General features: G+C 34.6%; 1 protein-coding gene across 1 annotated transcript in view; it reads right to left on the reverse strand.

Moving 5' to 3' along the window:
* MAGI2 (membrane associated guanylate kinase, WW and PDZ domain containing 2) overlaps positions 1 to 25,122 on the reverse strand; it is a 989,343-nt gene that overhangs the window by 922,007 nt on the left and 42,214 nt on the right. Inside the window, exon 2 of the mRNA XM_058524198.1 lies at positions 277 to 393. Within this exon, the coding sequence (XP_058380181.1) occupies positions 277 to 393 (117 nt within the window). The remainder of the gene's footprint in view (positions 1 to 276; positions 394 to 25,122) is intronic.

The following is a 25,122-nucleotide window of genomic DNA, read 5'->3' on the forward strand; positions in this document are numbered from 1 at the left end:
GACCAAAATTCATGTTTCTCAATACTAACTTGAGAAGTAAGTTAAGTTTTATAGCTTGAAAATCACAAGTATCTTCTGGCTACAACATCATCATAAACCACACAACTGCAATTATAAGCTTTGCATTTGAAACTTCCATATCCCAAATCAGTTTTCTGTTCCAAAAGCCCACCATAAAAAATCAGTGAGATTTAATTTTTCTTTTAAACAATGGATATATAGCTAAACATTTATCTGCTAACATAGAAAGAAAATAGCATCGCCTGTTGTACTCACACGGCACCGTGCGGAGGTAGAGGTTGTCACGAATGATTTGCTGAAGTTCATGGTCCACAGACCCCTTCTGAAATCGTAAGTTGAGGTAGTGACGGAGATCCTTATCAACAATTCCTCCTGGAATAATAAAGTTTCTTAATAAAGAATGTTGGAAAATATTTTAAGTATGTAATTTGATTTTGTTATAAATATACTTATGAACCCATTTCAAAACTGCATTATTTCACATTGCTCTTTTGACCTTCTGAAACATATACTGCCATAATAATAAAAGATAACACTACTGAGATGATAATTGTCCACCAGGTCTGTGCTTGGCTTTCTACGTGCATTCTTTTTATTTTTCACTTAGAATGAATTCTACATTATGGCAAAAGATACACGTTACTCTTGAACTAATATCAAAATGCCATAGTATATCTCACTGCATGGCTAAAAAGACCTCTTTTTTAACTTTCCATTCTCCCTTTTCCCCAGCTTGTGGCAAATACCATTCTACTTTCTGTCTCTATGACTTTGACTACGTTTGGTATCTCATATAACTAAATCATATATTTGCTCTATTGTGACTGGCATATTTCACTTAGTATGTCTTCAAGGTTTGAAAAGATTTTGAAGTTATTTAAAGTTACTATGCCTTTAGATAAGTAGGGTGATATAAAAAGTTCAAAGAAAAAAAATTACACAAATATTAATGCTTTACTCCCTTTATAAAATAAATCAAAGTAATTTCTCTATCCTATAAAATATGTACAGATGTTTTTAGGTTTGAAAGAATTTAGGTATTTTTTCTTTTATTATAATAATTATATTATTATTTTTATTATAGAAATAATTTTGAGTCTATTTGCCATTATAATCTAATGAAAGATAAACTGAGCTATAGGAAGAAAACCAATACTGTGGATCTCTCAAGGATTAATTTCATATTTAAAGATAAGTATGTTAAATTATCAAGATTTATCTAAGGCTCTTCTTATTCTTATACTTGAAAAAATGATTTATAAGTCAAAATACCTACAAAAATATAAATAAGAATTCCTGAAACACTTATCTTTTCAAATATATTAGGGTAGTTGAGCCAAGACAAAGAATTAAAGATAGAGAAAATAGGAAATCTGCAATAGCCGCAAAAATCATATTCTCTTCAAATCCTTTTGAATCTCAAAATTAGGATTCATCAATCTATTTGCACCACCACAGCCACGTAAAATAGCATTATGTGGGTGTGCATATACGTAACATAAACACTTTTTACACCAACAGTAGTTGCTATATTTGCAAGTTATATTTTGCAACATTTCTGAAGTTTTCAAAATCCATTGTTTCAGTTCTCTCCAAATCTGCTGGCACAGTCTCAGGAAGATGTCATAAGAAATAGTATTTTTAACTGAATTGACTATCAAAATTCTACTCTCCAAACAATGTATCTTATATATTTGAGCAAATGGTCTCAAACTATATTTTTCTACCCAATATAATATGATAGTGGAAAACAAATGACATCAAATGAAAACATATTGCTTATTGGGTACACATAAATATTACATCCAGAATGCCTGCACTTATAATTTTCCAAATTCATAAAGCATTTTCTCAAAAAAGCAGAGCAGTCAGAAATAAAAGTCACTTGAAACTACCCACGCACGCCAACAATTACCTATTATTTACATCTCCAAATGCCCTGCATATCTAGCTATCTTGGACTTGCTGACATCACACTGGAGTAGTTAATAATTTAGGAATCCTAAAATGCTGTTTTTCTCCCTGGGTCTTTTCGGGTCAGCAGAACATGCCTACCCTTGCTGATTCATTACAGCTACTGAGCAAGCATTGTGCCTCCGACTGTCCTCAGCTGTCGTTCCTGCCGAGTTCTAGGTCTACAGGTCTTTCAGCAACTGCACCCCAACTTCCTTCTCTTTTTCTTTCTGTCTAACATGTGGGACAAGCCAAATGATGAGATGCTTTCTGGCAGCTTGAGAAAATGCTAACTATAGAACAACAGATGTAGTCTGTCCACCAGAGTAAGCTAGAATCACTCACCTACCGCGACATGGATAAGCTCAAGATGATTTTGTAGTTCAGGATGATTCTTGTTCCCAAAAATATATTATTAGTTAAAGCCATTTCTTCTACTACAAATATACTACATTAGCTCTCTCAAAAGTTTATCTACATAAGAAAACAACAACAACAAAAGTTGTCTATTCATTCAATGACTGGTTGTATCTTTTTTTTTCTATGAAAGGACCTGCTGAAGCTTCTAAGAGTTAATACAAAATTTCTTTCATGACTTAAAATGAATTGTCATGAATGATTGCATTTGTTTTGGCAGGATTTTTCTTGCCTCATATTTCACAAATACTTTATCATCCTTCACAATTTATCATAGCATATTTCAAGTAAGGTAATTTTATCTACTTGCTATCCTTAATGCAGCAAATTCTGCCTACCCGGTATTCTTTCCTCTATTCTTTTTTAGTAAGAACCCTGATTTAGTTTCAGGCCCAAACCTGCTCAGCCCTAGGACATGGATCATAGCAGTCTGAAACAGTCATATAATCTAGTTCTCCTCTCTCTTAGCTGCCCTTACAGCTTCCAACAGCTATGTTCTGGCCATTGAGACCTAACACAGAGGAGAGGATTTCTTTATTCATTGCACTAGACTTGATATCTGAGAGGTAGCAGCCATATTCTGACCAGGAAGATACATGCACAAGGAAAAGTCCAAATTTTGAGGATACTGGAGTCGAAGTTAGAAACAACCTGAGTCCCTGATGGCTTCACTGAGCAGCTAAAATAATATCAGGAACACATAACTTAAGATTCTTGTTACATGAGAAAAAGTAGATACTCGCTTTCTAAAACTATTATTGTTTTCTGTTATTTGCAAATGTACATGATCCCAATCGATAAATGCGTGTGTTTAGAAATGTTTTACATATACAGGTACATATAATAAGTATATACACACACATATATTTGAAGGTATATTTTTCCTTAAGTAGAAACTTCAATTTGAGAAGAATTAAGCAACAGACAGTGGGCAAGGACTAAACTGAAAAATAGAGCCTGGGTCTCAAGACTACCTGATTTCTTTTCTTTTCTTTTTTTTTTTTTTTTTCCTGAGGAAGATCAGCCCTGAGCTAATATCCATGCCAATCCCCTTTTTGCTAAGGAAGACCGGCTCTGAGCTAACATCTATTGCCAATTCTCCTCCTTTTTTCCCCCAAAGCCCCAGTAGGTAGTTGCATGTCATAGTTGCACATCCTTCTAGTTGCTGTATGTGGGATGCTGCCTCAGCATGGACGGAGAAGCATTGCGTCAGTGCATGCCCGGGATCTGAACCCGGGCCACCAGTAGCGGAGCGCACGCAGTTAACCGCTAAGCCACGGGGCCAGCCCCTGATTTCAGGTTTCTAAGTTAACATTTTAAAGAAAGCTAAAAAATACAAAATTCCACATAGTGAGTGTTCAATAAACGTTATCTATTATTAAAATAAATAATCTGCTATCTTATTTGCCATAGTTATAATTTTTGGTTTTATTGTTATTGTTTGTCTGCAGAGTTTCTGTTTTGTCATGTGTTAGTGATACCTAGATTTGGTAGCTTATCAGATGCCCACATCAATCATTCTGTCAAGCACAGAACTGTCAAGTTCACCATCACATTGCATTCTTTAGCCATTGTACTCCTTTCTTCAAAAAAATTCTGTGCCTCTCACTTACTATTATATTTTTAAAATTATTGAATTATTTTACTTAACTATGTGAAAAATTTTTATTTGCTTTATTTTACAAAGTAAAACAATAGATTAAAAGATTAAATATCTTCTCAAATCACACATTTGTCAACGAGAGAGCTGGGAAAGATTTGAAGCCTGTGATTCTGCTTCTAAAGAACATGTACCTAACTTTCATAATCTACAATCTGAAGACCAGACTTCTTTGTCCAAAGCAGTCAAGTCCTTTCTCAACATGATCGCAAACAAGCTTTTCAATCTGACATCGAAGTATAACTTATGAAGAACCTTTAGGAGAGAACTTAATTCAAGTTCTTCATATTGCAGATGAGGAAAGTGAAGCTAACACAAATTATCAGGCACTGGCTTCAGAGCAAAGGTGGGGACGGAGTGAGGGAGGCATCAGGGAGCAACTCCCATGGATTATTTGGGGGGAAGACTCTCAATGTTACCACTTGAAACTGGTGTGCATCTCTAAGATTTCCATAGTTTTCAGAAATGTCCCCAGTAGGACTGCTTCATCTCAACCACTACTTGAATGCCCATATTGAGGACACAAAGGAAGAACATGCTGCTTGGCTCAGATGGACAGAATCTCCTTGGCACATTCCTTAAGGCAAATTGTTAGTCTTAGCCTTATAGCTAAGTGAGACACTCTTCCTAAGGTTGAGAGAGAAACACGCCAGGGTCTGTAATGTTTGTTCCAAAGGTCTGATTGCTCATAACTGATGGGAGTAGTCCCATCCTTCATTCATGGGCATGACCATCAGCTCAAACTTTCCTTTGCCTTGAGTCAATTGCTTCCAGAATGGACATGCACCCAATAAACTTAGTGTAAACTGGGGAGAGTAGTTCACTGATTGGGATGGTTGGGGTGCGTAAGAAGAGGAAGGCGGAGATGACCAGTAAGCCAAAATCGGGCTCATTCTGATGTCATCTATTCATCCTGTGCTTCAGCCAGATCAGGCTACTCTTATTTCTTTTTCCTTCTCTTTACCTGTGTTTCCCACTCATATTCCACAAGATGCTGAAGTGGGTACTTGCTTTTTGTTTGTTTGTGCTTTATTTTACACTACCTTCTTTTGGTAACACTACCCTCATTTCCTTTTTCGAGGGGCCACGTCCCTCTCATTCTGTATAAATGTGGTGGGACTTTTAGTCAATCTGCCCCACCTTCACCTAGCCAATTAAAATTTATTTTCTAGGAATTGGCTTTAAAAGTGGCGTGACTCAAGCATGTGAATGCAAGTGCATTCATCCTGAAAATGGCACCCTCAAGAGAATACTCATCATTTTTGTTTCCCAGGCATACAGATCTGCCCTTTTCCTGTATTTTTTTCTAGCCAGCTTCTTCAACTTTCCCTTTGTTGTTTGCAACTAAAGAAACTTCATGGATAATAATACCTTCCCTCTGATAACTACTAGTGGAATTCCTACATCTCCTTCAGCTTAAAATGATCCTCCCCATGGCCTCCTTTGTGATCTTTTGGCCAGAAGTCTTCTCCCTCCTCTGAACTTCCACATCCTGGTCCCCTTTCTTAAGCACTTTGCACATTCTCACAGGCCATACAGTAATCAGTGAGTCTGCTTTATGTTGCATATTAAACTGTAAACTCTCCAGGACAGGGAATTTCCTAATCATTTTATATCTTCTCCCCTCTCCTCACTTCAATCTCTAAAGCAGTGCTCTCTTAATATTATGAGGCCCTAGAATGTTTGCCGAATAAATAAATCACAAATGCTGTAGTGGAAAGAATGCTAGATTGCCAGTTAGGAAACTGAGTTTTAGTTATCACTCCAACACATTCATCACGTGGTCTTGCACAAATCATTTCTGGGTCTCATTTTTCTCATCTGTAAAGGGTGGGTGTCTTAGTTTGAGCTGCTATAACACAATACTTTTACACTGGGTGGCTTAAACAACAAAAATTTATTTCTCACAGTTCTGAAGTCCAAGATCAAGGAGCTGGTAGATGGGGTGTCTAGTGAGAGCACTCTTCTTGCTTTGCAGATGGTCATCTTCTTGTATCCTCACACGGCTGAGAGAGAAACCATCTCTCCAGTGCTTCTTCTTTAAGGGTACTTATCCCATTCATGAGAGCTCTATCCTCATGACCTACCTACTTCCCAAAGGCCCCTCCTCCTAATACTATCATATTGGGGATTAGGATTTCAACATATGACTTTTGGAGGGGACACAAACATTCATTCCATAATAGTAGGTATAAAACCAAATAAAGTCTCTGCTAGATCTAAATTCCATGTTTCCATAGAAAGTATTTACTAAGTGCATCTTACAATTTGGGCTTTTTTTTTTTGTAATCTGACAACCAAATTATTTTATTCTTAGTTATAATTATAGATCACCAGTTAGTTATAGTCCATAAGAAGTAAAGCCATGGATAATCTCTCTTTGATATTGTTTTCTATTTTCTGAATTATCCAGGAAGCTAAGATCATCAACAGAAAATTGATTTGATACACTGTGTTTATCAAATAAGTAGTAAAATAACCAAGCAAAGCAGTCTATAAGGAATTGGAAAAGAAGAGGAAGATCTACCCATATGCCTTAAGATGCGCCCCTGAGTAATTGCAATTTTATTTTATGTTAATTTACTGGATGGTGGGGAAGTCAGGGAATAGACAGTAGGAGAGCATCATGAGGCTGTGTTCCAAAAATAGTCTTTGCTTGGCTCACCTCCAAAATGGAGAAATAAATCACAGAAAAGTTGATTGATTCTGTTAAGATCCACAGCCACAAAATAGGTGACAGACATATCTAATCCAGTCTGCTGGAGCAGGCACCATCTCCTTTTGAGGTGGAAAATTGTGTCTTTGGTTTCTGATGATCTAGAGCCCTATCTCATTTTCAGGCGGCTCTAGTAGTGCACCAAATCACTGGATGCATTTATTTGATCTATACTAGTTATATGTTTTTTTGAGCTAGTACAATTGTTCTCCTCCCAATAATTTCCCTTTGCTTATTTTAAATAGGAGTACACATATAAGGCCCATCTAACTCATTGCAGAGGCCATAGTTAATTGCTTTTCCATAAGGGGAAACATTTAGGTATACAAAAATTTGTATCCTTTCTGTATTTTACTTATAATATTAGAGAGAATAATTGATCCTTTTTATCATGCTTTAATATCTATGTGTGTTGTTTTTCTTCAAAATTTTAATAGCATCACATATTTTGTATAAGAAATGCAATAATAAAAGTGACAAAAAATATATTAAACAGTTGCAGATCATTAAGAGATTCAAAACTAGAGAGAATAATTGCTATTTCAGAGAAAATGACAAAGATAAATGTAAGTGGTTTATAATCTTCTCCAGCTCTATTGAAAATGGCTTTTTATCGTTTCCTTCTCCTTACTATTGCACAGATGGGATATTATTATTGCATTTCATTTTTCATTGTTAGCCTTGGTCTCAAAGTAAATGTTAGTGTTATTCCTATAGTTCTGATGATGGGCTCCCACGGAAAAGGGAAAGTGAACACGCGCTCTGTGCCTAGCAGTGTGCCAGGTGCTGTCTGTGCATCACCCCAAATTCCACAGTTGAGATATGCAAAGAATGGGCACACAGCTGAAAACAAACCCACACATAACTAAATTTCCTATAATGTCTCAAGACAGCTGATTCAGTCTAGGAAGAGGGTATGGCTATCAATTTCCTTGACTCACCTAACTCTTAAGCATTACATGTTCTTTATAAAATGCAAGTGTCACAACAAATTCAGCATAATGAAAGAAAAAAGACATATGGCCAAAAAGGAATCTGACCTGAATTCAATCCATTTTTTAAAAAAACCAGAGGGTATACCACTATAAATTTAAAGGGGAAAAAACAATCTATTATGGTAGTTAGAAATGGATCTGAAGTCACTGAAGGTTAATAAACCTCAAAGCTCTAAGGTTTCTACATAAAATTACTAAGGTCAAAGAAGAAACTATTGTTCCAAAATATCTACATAACTCAGCAGGCAAAATTTTTTCACTTAGGGTCTTTATTTACTGTCCTTTAAACTTTATTCCAAAGTTTAAGTGTAAATTTTAAAAATGCAGTGATAAAAATATCACAACTGTTTTTATTTTTTGAAAATCCAATTTAAGAAATTATCCACATTAATTTACAAAGCATAAAACAAACTGCTCATACTGGGTATTCCTGGAAAACATTCATTTATAAAACTAAAAGTGAACATGTGAATGATATTTAAACAGTGAATATTCAAACTTATTTCATTTCATATTGGCAAGTTATTATCCCCAAGTCAACATAAAAATTGTATTTTTAAAGAGGTGATACTTATTGTGAGTAAAATTGATGGGGATTAGTAGGATTAAATCTGTAAACATTTGACATTATTTCATGTTTTGAGAACTATAAAACCAAGTCAGTTTTCTCATTTTATTTTTTGGTAACTTGCTGCAACTTAAAACGACCAGATGACCCAGTATGATAGATGGTCCACTGCAAATGGCTTCATTCTAAAAAGTATCATGACATAGACCATGCTGCCCAAATTGACTAAAAAGAAACCACAGCTTTGTATGTGAGCCCATTTTATAATGATAATACAAAGAAACTCTCACACAAAATTGGTTCCAAAGAAGAGACTAATATATCCTCTATAGGCTGTGTCACGAATGATCAGTACTAATGAAGTTATAACAATTCTAGACACATGATTTGAACTGCTACAAGGCTGACTTCAAATAATGAAGAATGTGTTCCAAAAGTTTATTTGGAATGCAGAATGGTTTTTCCCAGAGAAACAAAATTGCATATTATAATTATAACTTTGGTCCACCTATAAGTCTTCTAAATTAATTAGGCATCTGAAGTACATTATTCATGGTATGTTGGAAACACATTGTTTTTATACATTGCCGTGTATAACAATGCTTCCTGGGAGGTCGGAGCAGGGGGATAATGGCTAAAATTCTAAGCTAGGCTGACAGGTTCCAAAAATTCAAACCCTTTCTTTCACAAGGAGAATTAGAATGGAACACTCTCAGCCCTAAGACACTGGTGGGGATCTTTGCTGATATTGTCAGAGATTCCTCAGGGCAAGGATGGGTTAGGAGTGGGTAGAGAAGGAGCAGCCTGTTGGGAAGATAGATGCTATATGCTCTTGTATAAAAGGTGATGGGACAATGAACATCCTGCTAATGTATCTCCTTACAGCCTTGCTCAGCCCAAACTCTCTTTTTCTTTGGAGGTGTTCAGCCCTCAGTTAATTCCGAGGTCCGGCTTGCTTCAGTTTGTACTGCCATTATCCATTTTGTCTGATTTCACTATAAAATGGGCTGTAACCGTTTCCCCTATTTCTTATTTTAGAAGCAAACACAAAATCATTTTGAGATTTCCTTGGCATTCTTAAAAATACTTAATTACTCATATAATTCTAAAAAAAATTTGAAATGCCTTTCCTCACAAAAATTTGTAAGCCCGCAGCCCTTTTATCTATACCCTCCTTGCCCAATACATAAGGACAGATAGTATAGACCCTGTGGGAAAGACCACGGCAGGGGACAATTGTGGTTAATTGAGGGTTACAAATCCTAGAAGGTATCTTCAGATTTCAGAAGAAATCTAAGCTCACGTTAACTCAGTTATACATGTCATTCAAGGAATAAGATGTGTGTTTGTGTGCATGCATGCATGAGTGCCGGTGTCAGGGAAGCAGAAGTGGGTGGGCAATGAGGAGTAGGAATATAGCCATTGGGAGCTATGAGAATATGGTGGAGGAAAGACACAGGAAGATTTCTTCATCATTCTTGTTCTCTTAGCTTGTTACTACTCTCACCGCTGAAAGACAAGGCCCTGATCTGACTCGAGAGAGAAATGAGAAGCAAAAATTGGGTTTGAGAGACTGAACCCACACGTTGTCTGAGACTGCAGTAGAATGGGAAATCAGAGGAAAATACCCTCAAGCCTTGTAAGCTGGAAAAGAAAGCAATGCCTGTTGCATAGTGGCTGTGTGTGCTGTGCCTCTAAGTGGCTGGAAGGGAAGCATATGAGTCAAGCAGGAGGTAGTTAAGGACTGTGACAGTGACTTGTATTATAAGGGACTTTTACTGAATTATAAAATTACTTCCTCCGACTAGAGTTTTAGAAGCTATTTATACACTTGCCAGGCACAGTGCTATAGATTAGTAAATTCAATTATCCATAGCCGAAGGCTATCAATTAAAACTTCCTAAAAATTCACTCTTAGACATCTGGGGCTGTATTGTCTCTAGAAATATAGAGAAGACTAAGCCAAGAATGGGAAAGAAAAAAAAACATACAATTAACCAAAGGCATTCTCGATTGCCTTCTGTCCCCCAATTACATATAAAATTGTACATGATTTTTTGGCTGATAAAAGGGTATTTAGATGTTGCCATCTTAAACAACCCTGGCCCATCTCTTAAACTGCTTGCAATGAAAGCCTCCTGAAAATATCTCTTTGAAGTAAACTTTCACTTTTACTGAACTATTACTATTTGTTCTTAGGAAAAAATTTTTATTAAAATGTTATGTGACTACCCAAGAATACAGTTTGAAATCAAGAAAAAAACATAGAGGCTACAAACTTCATTGGAAATGAATTTTACTGCTCTTAGGGAAGGATGACAGCAAAGAGGAGAATAAGAAAAACAAATCTGACAGGGAGTGGAATATACACATGCACACACACATAAATACATGAAAGGTGCACGATTTCACATTTTGGGATGGTGTTAAAGGGGTAGTTGTGTTGAAAGGAGCTGAAGGTTAACTACTTCCTGTGGGTGGGCCCAAGAAATAGAAAAGATTTTCATGCTGCCCAATGACAACGTTTATCACAGAGCATCACCATTGTATTACGAAAATCAGGGGGTAGTATGGACAAATGCTGCTATCTTCATTTGTGACAAACTTCATTTTCCTGCCTAATACAATTTTTAGTCTTTAAAGCCTAGCACAGTGTCTTATAATTAATTGGGACTCAATAAATAGTTGAATTACATTCCTGCTCAATTGATATCTTAAATGATTCAATAACGATAAATATTTCGAATACATGAACACAATACCTAGTCAGGATGATTTATAAAAGTTCAGAAATGCTTTCTGTCATAAAAGAGGGGTCTGTCATTACTATATATTTCTTTTTGGACTGATACTATGAGCTATTTGCTCGGTCCTGAAAGTGGCTTTTATATAGTTAACTCCATAGTATAAAAATCTCATTTGAATGAAATTTTACTTTCTTTTGCTAAATAATCACTTCAGCACTCTAACAGAAATAATTTTTTCTTGAAAGTAAGTATAAAAAACATAAATATTATATTTTCAAATAGTCTGTTTATGTTTTTGGAAGTATATGGCCAAGAATCCTTAATATTTTCTGGGGTAGCATCAACATCAATTGCTCCAGCCATGTCTTTTTATTATACACTATTTAACAGCATTCTACAGCCAAGAAGAACAATGACTTTTAAGTCTCCCTTCTGCATAATAATTTTTACAAAATAGTACAATCACTTCTAGTTTTTGGTGAGTAATACTTTTTTTGTGTGTGTGTGAGGAAGATTAGCTCTGAGCTAACATCTGTTGGCAATCCTCCTCTTTTCGCTGAGGAAGATTGGCCCTGGGCTAAACATCCACGCCCATCTTTCTCTACTTGATATGTGAGACGCCGGCCACAGCATGGCTTGATAAGTGGTGCATAGGTCCATGCCTGGGATCTGAACCCGCGAACCCCGGGACACTGGAGCAGAGAGTATGAACTTAACCACTACACTACCTGCCCGCCCCACTGGTGAGTAACACTTTTAAAGATAATATCTAATTGCTGACTCTCAAAAAATCTGGAGGAATGCCTGAAATTTTCATTACTTTAAAAATATAAACTATCCATTGACCTGAGAATCATCTTGTTTTAATAAAATCTACATGGCAGTTATTAATTTTGTTAAGTAATAATAAAAATATTTGAAATAATTCATTAAAGAGGAAGGCTGATTTTAGAGATGATTTACTAAAGACAGGGTTTATATATGACAGAAAACACCATTCTAAATAAAGACTTTCTCCAATGTGCAATTTTTATTGATTTTGTAGCTATTATTACACCCGGCGACTTGAAATTTTTATATTCTTTTGATTCTAGCTTCAAGCCAGACAATTCTGTTTTGCAGTGAGAGAGACTATCATTTAAGAACTAATTTTTAATTCAAATTCTTTAGTGTAAAGTACAGAATGTGAGGTCTAGAGTAGTAAAATTAGATTATTTAAAGTTTCATTCACTCAATGTTAATTAACTACAATGATACTATTACCCTTTGTGTAGAATATTATTTATTTAAAAGATTTTTAATACTTATCACTGCATTTGTCCAACATGAGAACTGTAAATGGTAAATAGGGTAGTGTTGTAATTGACAAATAGTTAACCAGTTCAGAGATTAACTGACTTGAACCTTACTCACACAGCAGAGCTGTAATGTTCACTTGTGTCTCTTGAGTCCGTGCCAAACGATTTCTCTGCCATGCTGGAAATAAGCAACTGGAAGGGAGAAGAAGGATGTACACAGAAGAGAGCATGTCCCCCAAGGAGATATATCAGAATTTATTCTGCATATGATACATGAGGCTGCCCATCAAACACCTCTGGGGACGAGCCACTCCTGCTGAGAAGACTGCGTCACATCCTCCATGGTACTGGGCCCCAAGAAAGACTCGAAGCCCTGCTTCAAGTTCAGACTCTCACCTTACATGCAAAATGCTGAGCTTAATTCTTGAGGAAACAAAACATGTATGAACAGGAGCTGATGACTGAAATGGATTTGGATTTGGCCAAGGAAGAAGCAAAGATTTCACCAAGATTTAGCTGAGTGATTGAGAAAATGATGGCAACATTGACAGAGATTGGATTGTTGGGATAAGGAGGAAGAAGCAAAGATTTCACCAAGATTTAGCTGAGTGATTGAGAAAATGATGGCAACATTGACAGAGATTGGATTGTTGGGATAAGGAGGTAGTTTGTTTTGTTTTAAGGGTGTGGCGACCTGACAGACCTCATGGAATCAATTACATGTTGGATGGATGAACATGAAGAAGGTAACAGGAGAAAGAATCTACTGTACTCTACCGATGTGAACAGCATTATCATGGCATATCCCTACTAAACAATTGATCTTATGTTCCACTTAAAATCAGGCAATAGTGAGGAAATTGGAACAGAAATCCCAGAATTTTCCTTGGGAATAGAGTTCCCTCAAATCTATTTTAGGATGATGCTTTTCAATTCATATGACTTGGATTATTTGTATACACCACTGATGCACAATTTGTATGCAAATGTTGTCGTCACAAGTCCATGATAAAATTGTGAAAGCCTGGAATACTGATAGGAAACTTATCACTGATTACCTTCACAGGTGGCTCTCAGAAATGGAATCTCAATAAATCGCTACCATTCTTTCTAAACAACTATCACCTTATCAGCATGCTAAGAGTTGGAGATAGCAATCATGTTCTTCGTGAGCATAATACAAATCACCAAGGAGTTGCAACAAATTTACCCCTCACTCTTAAACATCATGTTTAGAACTACCTTCCCTTGGCCTATTTTACTCAGTTCATATCTTTGCTCAAATATTATTCCTCATTCTATCTAAACTTGCTCATCTCCCACAACCTCATCTCCGTCAGTCACTCTTCGCCTCCACTACTTGTTTAAGTAGCAGTTACCACTACCTAAAATCATATTACATATTTACCAGTTTAACTGTTTATTGTATAACTTGCTCCTTAGAACGTAAGTTCCATGAGAAAGCAGTCTGACACTTAGTAGGTATTCAATAAGTATTTTCTCATTGACAAATAAAATGGATGTAAATAAAAAGCATTTTTGGAGACGCTATAAACCAGTAGCAGCACAATACAGTAACAAGATCCCATTATGTCTCAAAAATGCCTAATTTTTCTAAATTAAATGTTAATAGGCTCCATGACTTATTCATATTAAGAGCTAGATTAATATCCATGACCATGGAGGGCAATTAGCAAATTTTATAAATTATGCCAACTCTTTATATTTCAGTCACAATGGCTAATTAGTGGCATCTTGAGGTCAAATTTTGTGTTTTGATTAAAGGTGTCTGTATAAAAAAATGTTTGCTGAATTTGGCTTTCTGATGTAAAATGCATATTTAGTTTGTTCTATTAACAATAAAAAATATCCCATAATCAAACCACATTTTTTTGTAAAAAAAAAGTTTATTTGAAGTTAAAGTATATGATGATTTATGAGTATCCAGTTTTATTTCCTGTAAACGTTATATAGAAATTAAGTGATCTTATTTAGATCTGTCATCCAAAATTTCATCTTTAACAATCACAATATGGATAAGAATCAATAAATATAAAATAAAAATAATCCTTACTATCTTCAACATACTCACACAAGGTATGAACTGTACAGAGCATTATTATGCGAGCATGCTCTCACAAGAACGTACCAGAAAATGATGGCACCAACTCTAATATATCATTCTAGCCTTCAGCTGAAATTCATATTAAGTAAAAATGAAAGCTTTTGACCTAGTGAATCATCATGAAGAAAAGTGGATGCCAAATGCAATTGTTTTTAGTATGCAATTTTTTATGCTTCAAAACAGTATTTGCTAAACAAATATTCTCTATCATTCCTTTTGTTTCCATCAACATAAGACTGCAGGGCACATTACCCATTCTGAAAGTGGAACACCAAGTTTAGTTTTAAATTTATTTCTTAACCATCAACTTAGCATCAAGTGTTAAATTTTTAAAATATAAAAAATCTTTGAAGTAGGAACAGTCCATCTATAACTTTTAGAGGATCTATTATTAAAATTAAGCCTGCAGCAAAGGGCATTAGTCAAAGGAAAGAGTTTCTACACAAAATATTTAACACTCAAAGTAGTAAGCATAAGGTCAAGAATGTAGGAATTTCGTCAGTCATTTATTATTAGATGTAGCCAGCCAAAAAAGTAATTTTTTAACTTTCTAAAATCTGGAATCACTATAACATTTTCATAGTTCTAAAGAACTTTTGGGTGGAACGGGCTACAGTTGGGTGGAGATTTTTTGTTTACTGTGACAAATTATTTGCCAGTGCTGAAGAATGGTTGTAATAGAAGACAGAAATTCATTGATAAGTACATAAATTCTCAAAAAAATCATTTTACCAAAAATACTAGAAGCCAGGAGATTTCTGAAGCACAAGTCTAGGTTTAGAAGATCTGTTCTTAGATTTGTTCCATCTACAGATCTCTTCTTTTGCTTCTTCCCCAGTCTTTGTTTCTGTGTTGGTGAAACAATCTTGGACACAGAACTTTTCCATGTATTATCAATGTTCAGAAGGGGATAGCCTACAGGCAAATGTGCTTCAAAATGTAACTTTACTTAATCCAAGGGAATATAGTCTTACGTTTCCTAAAGATTTTATACCATTTGATCACCTGAGTGAAGAAAGTCTTTCTTTAAACTCAACTCGAATAATCATTTTGGTTCTGACTTTTTGTTTTCTTTTATAATACGTACTGTAATTTTCATTAAAAATACTTTGGAATAAACATTGTGTTGTGTGTGTAGGTGTGTATATGTGTGTAAGATATGTAAGTAAACTTTAATCTGTACCTTAGAGACAGTTAGCATTAAAGAACCTTAATAAAGACTCAAAACTCCAGAGGAGATTACTTAGTGACTTCAAATATTGTTTTCAAATCTACATTGGAGTGTCATTAATTAGCATAAGGGATGTTAAAATGAATTTCCATTGGCAAAATGAAGAATGTTCAGGATAATAGTTGGTTAGAAAAATTGTAGTGGCTTCACTGTTATTGCATGAACAGGGCATAATAATTTAGTTCAATAGCCTAAATACACTTGGAACAGGGCTCTGGATCTTCCAGATTAGTTCTACATACTGTTTAATCCAGTGATGGTGCGTGAACCACTTGACACTCTTCAGATATTGAGGGTAAGAAACATTTATAGCAATTTGTCAGAGTAATTTTATGTCTGAGTTTTAAATCTCATAACAAAACAAACACATCAGGAAAAGCCACCAGGGACTTGTACTTTTAAAAAATTTTCTAATAATTCATTTTTTATTGTATTTTACAAAAGTATTGGTCTGCAAGAGATTAGAAAATAAATGACACGTTGAGACACACCATCGTAGTTCCTTGGTAGTCTTATGTGCACGCGCCCACCCTGAACAGAGACAGTTGGTCTTGCCATCATAAAACTATTGCATCCAAGGTGTGAACCTTCTACACATGGAGCTGTCATAGTGCCTGAGGGCTGAAGATGTTATGCAACTGTTCTGGTTCTTTCTTTTGTTTTTCCTGCTTGATAATAAATGTTGACATGTTTGCTTGAAATTTGACCTTTTAAATGTAATGTAATGACTTTTCAAACTACATTTTAATGTAATAACCCACCTGGTATCCAGGTTGTGATTGAGGAGACACACAGCCTGCACCCTCCTCCATACATACTCCAAAATTTACCAAAAGAATTTCCCAGTTGCTAAAATGCTAAATTGGCTCACGTCATTTTGCCACTTCTTTTCCCAGTTCGATTAGCCTTTTTCCCAGATTTCCTATTTTGAAACCCATGTAATTTGTATTTCTTGCTGTTTTTTTCAAATGCTCAGAGGTATAGACTCATTAATAGGAAGGCAAATATAACCATGTATAATCTTTGTGACAGAGCAGCACTATAAGTGAATTTATAGAACATACACAAGGAACTTTCTTCAGGGATTTACAACTAAATCTTCACTCCTGGCTGCCTAACTTGTCAATTAGCCAGAGCATGACTAAAATGGCAGCAGGCAAATGTGAACAGTTCAATACTGACCGTAAGCACGTAATGAAAAGCCACACACCCTGGGCCTTGGTCATGACAGGAGTCTGCTTCAGCAGTACTTTCAAATACAAAGGATAATAATATGGCAGTAACAACTGCCAGCTTTCCCAGATTTAACTACTATCTAATCTTATATTAACGTCAAGAAAGATGAATTTCTTAATAAGGAATTAGGGCTCTCAGTAGCTGTCTAGAGCAGACTGGCAATTTGACTGATATCCTAAATGTAAACCTTAATGATTACCACTTAGATATTTAAAGTTCTGCAATTGCCCCTACCAGGCTTATTACAAGGGAAATAATCACCTCCACAGATGTTTCTCGACACATTATAAATTGAAAAGCATGCAATTCCTTTTATAAAGTATTTGTTTTGAAATGTCTACTCTTCAAACACATGGCTATTTTTGAATCAGTATATTCCTGAAAAAAAAAAAGGAAAGAAAAAAAGTGATGCTGCTCTGAATTTAAGGTAAATTATTGCTCTACCATAAGCTGAGTTTTGCTTTTTGAGACATTTGGAATGAAAAGCAGTGAAAATCTATTAACACTCTAATATGATTCATACTATATGGTTGTGGAGCTGGCCCTTAAGCTATTTGAAAAATTAGGAGTTTATCTACCTGACACTAGTAAAATAGATGCCGTATGTCACATAAACATCTTTAACACGACAACACTATCATGTTAGTAAATTAAAATATAAAAAAACTCATGAATCATCTTTTATGTAATCTTTCTGAAAAAAGCTAAAGCATAATTATGTAAATTCCAAAAGGGTATTATTTCAATCAACATCACAAGGTACACAAGAATTTGGCTCAAAGGTGGGTAAGATATTCAAAAATATATAAAATAGAATACATATCTTCTCATGAAATCAAGTTTTTAATTATTCTAGTTAATAAAATTATGGATTTTTAAAATTAAGGAGACTTTTCCCTCCAAATAATATAGAATTTCTGGTTCAATCTAGATTCAGTTAGTTATTTTTCTAAACACAAATACATATATGAAAAAGAATGTGATAGAAACTCAACTCATAATCCTATAAATTATATTAGAAAATACACTTTTCTTTAATTTTGGCTTTAAGAAAACATTTGTATTTAAAGATTTGCTAAGTGATTTTTGGTGTTAGGTCAGTAAATAGAATAATTTCAAATTGTTTCAATAGCAATATATGTGGTGAGAGACCATGTAGTTTTATAACATATAGATATGTGCAAAGCACTCACAGGGAGAATTGCAAATCAGATTGTGAATAGCCAGCTCATAAATGATTCATACTTTCTCAATCATCAAAAGCCACAGTGTAAAGTTTGACAAACCAATAAGTCAGGATGAACCAAATTAAATAAAACCCCACATGTATAAACCTTCACAATTTATGAAGAACTTTCATGTGTACTATGTCATTTCATCTCAAAAACATTATAAAGTAAGCAAAGCAAAGCAAGTATCTTTATCCCTAAACTGAGGAAGCCAATGCACAAATAGGGCAATTGACTTTAGGAACTTCCCACAGCTGGTATGAAGCGATGTTTGACTTCTGCTTTTGCACAGTTCCTCCCCACATCCCTATGTGTCAGGCAGTGGGTGCATTTCCTATGTGACTGTGGATTGATGGTCCTAGTCCATGACTCACTGCTAAATCAATCTATATACTATACAACTGAAGATGCCAGGACACTATGCAAAGAATTCAAGGTAGCTGTGAATATAGAGGGTAATTTTAGCTGTCTCCTCTTTGTTTAAAGCATATTAATCATGGTTTAGGAAGTTATGGCTAGTTTAAAAACCTCAGGCTCTCCTCCCTATAACACCACAAACCCCATGGTAGATTTGCAACAAATATCTGTATTTTCTGGAATTTTTCCCTGGGAATTCCCAATGCACAAAACAAAACCTAATCCCAGGAAATGAAGGAAATAATAGAGTAATGGATGGATAAAGCAGACGAACTGAAAGTGAAAGAATGAAGGACAAATCAAAGAACGAATGAAATGACGGCCAGTGGTCAAGTTAACACTGGTGAGCCCCCATTAACAACCCAAATCTAAAGATCCAATTTTAACAAACTGGGCAGTTTCAGAAAGTCAAATGTAAACATTACAATGTTAATCTTAACGTCTTGCTCACTTTTTAGACAAGATGCCCGCCTTTCATTCATGCAGGTTGTCACTGTCAATTAAGATTAAACATTCCATAATCCAAGATAAAATTTTACATTTTGACATTTATACTTTTTTCTTGACATTTGGCCAGAGCTGGAAATCCAGCTAACCGTGATTTCTTGACAGAATGACAGAAACAAGCAAAGCATCTTCTTCTCCCTCTCTTTATATTGGGAGCAATATAATATCTAAAACAGCTTTCCCAAAGTATGTTCCAGAAGATATTAACAGCTAAAGATGTGAAAAAAGTGTGCTGTGGTCAAATAAATTTGGGAATCATTGGGTAATGCCAAATTTAAAAGTTCTCTTTATTTCAGAAGTATCACGGCCATAATTATACTAGCAGTTACTGAACCCCTAAATTCTGCAGAGTATCTTGCAGGGATGTGTTCTAGGAGTGCATATTGGGAAATTTTACCCTAAGGAAAGAGTATAGTTATTCTTCCCACTGTACCCACAACCCCAGTCCTGGAACTTGGCCAGGAACGACAATGAAATGGTAACCATGGTTCTATATATGTTCTGGGCTTCATGCACCGCTGTTGTTTGAGACTATTGTTCCCTAAATGGGGGAGGAATTTTATGATTATTAACAGATCAGGGCTGCCTCCCAGTTCCACTGACAGTGATTGGTTTTTAAAAACAATCGCAATACCAATATTACACTAAGAAAAAGTGATAAAGACTTGATATCATCAAATATCTAAGTCAGTGGTCAAATTTTCTAAGCTAATTCAAATTTTTAAACAGATGATTTGTTTTAATAACCAAACAAGTTCCACACATTGCATATGATTTATATGTCTCTTAAGACTATTTTTAATCTGTAGGTATGCCCTCCCCGTTTTTTTTGCCTCCCAATATTTGTTTTTATTCTTAAAGAAACTAGAAAATTTGTCCTGTAGTTTCCTACCTTCTGGATTTTGAGGATTGATTCTTGTAATATTTAACATGTTCCTTGTCTCTTGCATTTTATATAAACTTGTGGATAAATCTAAAGACTTAACTTCATTCAAGTTTGATTTTTGGCAACACTACTTCATAGGTTGTATTTGGTACCTCCATCAAGAGTCATGTAATGTCCAGATGACTTTCTCTTTGTAATGGTAACAATAGCCACTGATGATCACTGTCTAGATTCACTATTTCACTAAAGGTTTGAAGGCTTTAGTGATATCCTAATTTTATCATTTCTTTTTCATTAACTAGAATATTTCTATAAAGGGAAACTTATTCTCATCAACTATTTCGTTATAGTTTTTATGGGAAAGTGAGGTGAAATGCAGGCTTCCCCACCCTGCCATTTATTTACCAGATTTTAGAATACAGAACTGGTTCACTAGCATCCTCCAAACAAGCCAGGAGTTTTTATTTTTTTAATTTATTTTTTATTATGATGAGCTCATGGATTATAAAATGTTTGGTGTTTAATCCATCACTGCTATTATTCTTATTGATGATCAGATTATACCATTTTATGAGTAATGGAAGCCTCTTTCAGTTGGCTTTGGAATCTTTCCTTCATGTACCAGCAGTCTTTGACAGCTTCCTTGCATTCTGGTATGGTTTATCCTTCTATTTAAAGAAAATAGATAACTGGAATTATTTGTATTCCCCCCCATTCTTAGACAAAAGGTAGCATTCACGCATTCTTTCCTCTACTTTGATTTTTTTTTACCAACCTCATATCCTGGACATGGCTCCATAATCACATATAGAGAGATTTTTCATTTCTTTTTACAGCTGTATAGTATTTCACTGTGTGGATGCAGACGGAAGAGAATTTATTCAACTGATCTCTCACCCATGCACATTTGGGTTGTTTCAAGTTTTCTTGCTTTTGCAAAGCATGCTGCTGTGATGCAGCCTTGTCAGCATTGGTTTTAAGATCCAGCCATGTTGCTGTATGTTTGTCTAGTTTATTGGTTTTAACTATGGTGCAGTACTTTATAGTGCATATAAGCAAATATGATTTTATAAAAACATAATTTGAAAACATTTACACATTGAAAACATTTCAGAATAGAATTTGAGAGCTGAAATTGGCCTTAAGATACAGTTTAATCAAATTCACTTAGTTCACACATTAAGGAAGTCCTAATGTGTCCAAATGGACTATACACTACTGGTTTGGGCTCAGCTAGGATTGAATTAAGGTTGGCAGACTCTTAGATAGTCTCGTTCCCTGCCTGTTCCACTGAGGGCACAGAGGCATGACCTATGCACTTATTGCTGGCAAAACCACGTATGTTAGCAAGTAATAAAAGAAATCAAGGATGTAAAGATGTAGCACAGAGGCAGAATTCATTAAAGATTTTCATTTGTAAAGATGCCAACAATTTACATGTATTTCATTTCTAAATGGGTAGTTTTTGCAATTAAATAAATTCCATCTCAATGTCTCATAATTCTTTTTTTAATTAAAAAATACATTGATTATTTTGTCTTGAAAAGTTATTGCTTTACCCAGAAATGTAGTTAAGGGCTCATTTTCCTTGACTCATACTATTTCTTAGAGGTAAACAATCTATTTCTAATCTGGAATTTGACAGCAGTCTTCCTACATGCACTATGGATTTATTTTAACATTTATTTGTTCAAGTTATATTTTTCATTAAATAATTCTGGATTTCAAAAACTTTTCCAAACTATATCTTTAAATATTACTGAGACCTTGGATAGGAGTGAGTTAGATCACTGTCAAAACACGGTCATTATTGAGTCTTTATTTCATCTCAAGCTCCAATTTTCTTATATTTACTGATTTTAATTTACTAATTGTTGCTCATAGTTATAATAGGAATCAGCTAGATCAAAATTAATACATGTAATATGATATATTAATAAATATTATTATACTAAAAATAAATTTATGTTTGAGTAATTATAAAGTTCATGTTGTGTCAGGAAATGTACAACTATTACCACATTAATATAAAAGTAATATATAGTTTTGAGGTCATCTCATGAACATAGAAATATTGCTTTTAATATGAGGGCATGTTATATCTAGATATAACATCACAAAAGACAGATAAATGGAACATAGCATCTAGAAATAGACTGACACGTGTTCAATTTTTACTTTTACATATTGCCAATGTAATTCAATAGGGAAAGGATGACCCTTTCAACAAATATTGGTGGAATAATTAAATATTTGTATGCAAGACAAAAACAAAAACCTCAGCTCCTATATCACACCATGGACAAATGGTAACTTGAAATGGATCTCAGATTTAAATGTAGAAGTTAAAATCATAAAACTTCTAGAAGAAAACACAGGAGAAAATCTTTACAATCTTGAGTAAACCAAAATTTCTTTGACCAGACACAAAAAACACTAATCATAAAAGAAAAAAATTGATAAATTAGATTTCATCAATATTAAAAATTCATGCTCTTCAAAAGATGATATTAAGAAAATGAAAAGAGCAAAGCATAGACTGGGAAAAATATTCACAATATTCATATCTGACAAAAGCCTTGTACCCACAATATATAAAGACTGTTTATAACTTAATAATAAGATAAACAACTGAATTTTAAAATTTAGCAAAAGATCTTAACAGGCACTTCACCAAAGAAGATAAATGAATGGTCAATAAGCACACAGTAAGATGCTACACATTATTAGACATTAGGGAAATGCAAATTCAAACCACAGTGACATACCACTACATATCCATCAGAATGACTAAAATTAAAAATAAACAAAAACTGATAATACGATGTGTTGGCAAGGATGTGGAGTGAGTGGAACTTTCATATGTTACTGCTGGAAGTGTAAAATGGTGTAACCACTTTGGAGAATAGTTTGATAGTTTCTTATAAATGTATACATGCATTTACCACATGACCCAACAAGTCTACTCCTTGTAACTTACCCAAGAAAAATCAAGAAAACAGTGTCCATCAAAAGGCTTGTAGTTGAATGCTCACAGCAATCCTATTCATAATATCCCCAAATTGGTAAAACTCAAATACGCACCAATAGAATAAAGGATATATGAATTGCATATATTTACTCAACAGAATACTTAGCAACTCATGGATGAACTTCAGAAACATTATACTGAGCAAATGAAGCTATTCACAAGAAGTTTTCCTGTATGATATCATTTATGTGAAAGTAAATGTAATCTATATTGATGGAAAGCAGATCAGTGGTTTCCTGGGGTAGGGGCAGGGTTTTCCTGTAAAAGAACAAAAGAGAACTTTTGGTGGTGATTGAAAGGTTCTACATCTTAATTAGAGTGGGGTTACATGGGCATTCACATATATCTAAACTCATTGAAGTATATGCTTCAAATGGGTGCATTTTATTATTTGTAAATTATACCTCAACAAAGTTAACTTAAAAATATTTATTTATAATTTTGTCATTTCATGAATGTTATATAAATGGAATCACATAATATGTGAGCTTTTGAGAGTGACTTTTTCAACTCAACATAATGTACTTAAGATCTATCCAAGTTGTTGTAGAGATGGAAAACAGACCAGTGGTTGCCAGGGGTTAGGAGTGGGTGAAGGGAGGAGGGATGGGTGTGAATATGAATGGGTAGCACAGGGGTGTCTTTGTGATGATGTGATAGCTCTGTATTTTGATTGTGACGTTTATATAAATCTACACATGTGATAAAATCACAAAACAATACACATGCTTTGCACCAATATAGACTGCTGGTTTTGATATTGTACTGTAACTATGTAAAATTTGTAACTATTGGGGGAAATTGGGTGAAAGATACACAAATACAGGGGATCTTGGTACTATCTTTGCAACTTCCCATAAATCTATAATTAACTCAAAAACATTTCAAAATAATTAGTTAATATGTTTGATTCGATATGGAGTGGTGTTAGGGGATGAATTGTGATCCTCCAAATTCTCACAATAATATCCTAACCCCCACTACCTCAGAATGTGACTATAACTGTGATAGGGCCTTTAAAGATTTTGGAACTTAAATGAGGCCTTTGGGGTGGGCCCTAATCTAATATGACTGGTGTCTTTCTTTATATGAAGAGATTGGGACACAGACACACAGAGGAAAGACCTTGGGAAGACTCTGGAAGAGGATGGATGTCTACAGGCCAAGGAGAGAGGCTTTAGAAGAAACTAAGTCTGTTGACATATTGATCTTGGATTTCTAATCTCCAGAATTTTGAGGAAATAAATTTCTATTCTTTAAGCCACTCAATCTGTGGTACTTTGTTATGGCAGCCCCAGCAAACTAATACAAGCGGTATTTCCAAAAATAAGAACACTTAGAACTTAAGAAAGACTGAAAACATTCTAAGGATAAGTATTATGGTTCCTACTTTATACATGAGGAAACTAAACCTTGCAGAGTTTACAAAACTTGTTCAAGGTCACAAAACTAGTAAGATTTAGAATTGAGAACAGACCTCTGCTCTGCCCAACTTGTGCTTTCTACTGCATAATGCTGGCACCAAAGTCTTATAGATCAAGATTTATTTATTTATATAAAGCATTGTGGGAGAAATACAAAGGCACTGTATAATTCTGATCAACTTCTAAACTTAGAACCAACTACTTTCTAAAAGTTAAATATTTTGAGGAAGAAATGTAGTGCTTCACTAAAAAGACGTTAAGTAGATTTAGCACGTTTCATAATACCCAGTTGTATTTCATGAAATGGCAGCTGAGGTCTTCTATCTAGATTCTAGAAGAAAAAATCATTTCATTTTCTTTTTAAATTAAATAAAATGAAAATGGTACAGTTTTATCAAGTGCCCATCTTGAATGCATATATCAAAAAACAGAAAAAATTGAGGATATGCTTACATTCTCCCATTTTGGGAACAGGAGTAAAAACATAGTGAGATTATTTTGTTAATGAGTTTGTAACAATTTATCAAGCTTCTGTTATGACAGTTACTGTATTAGCCAGCAAGACATGTTATTAGTTGCCATATAACTATTTAAAATATTTTAGGTTACATCAATTAAACCATTAAAACGTGAAAGATATGCACTCATTTTATCATAAAAT

This window comes from Diceros bicornis, chromosome 3 (genome assembly GCF_020826845.1).
Source record: "Diceros bicornis minor isolate mBicDic1 chromosome 3, mDicBic1.mat.cur, whole genome shotgun sequence".
NCBI classification, from domain to species: Eukaryota; Metazoa; Chordata; class Mammalia; order Perissodactyla; family Rhinocerotidae; genus Diceros; species Diceros bicornis.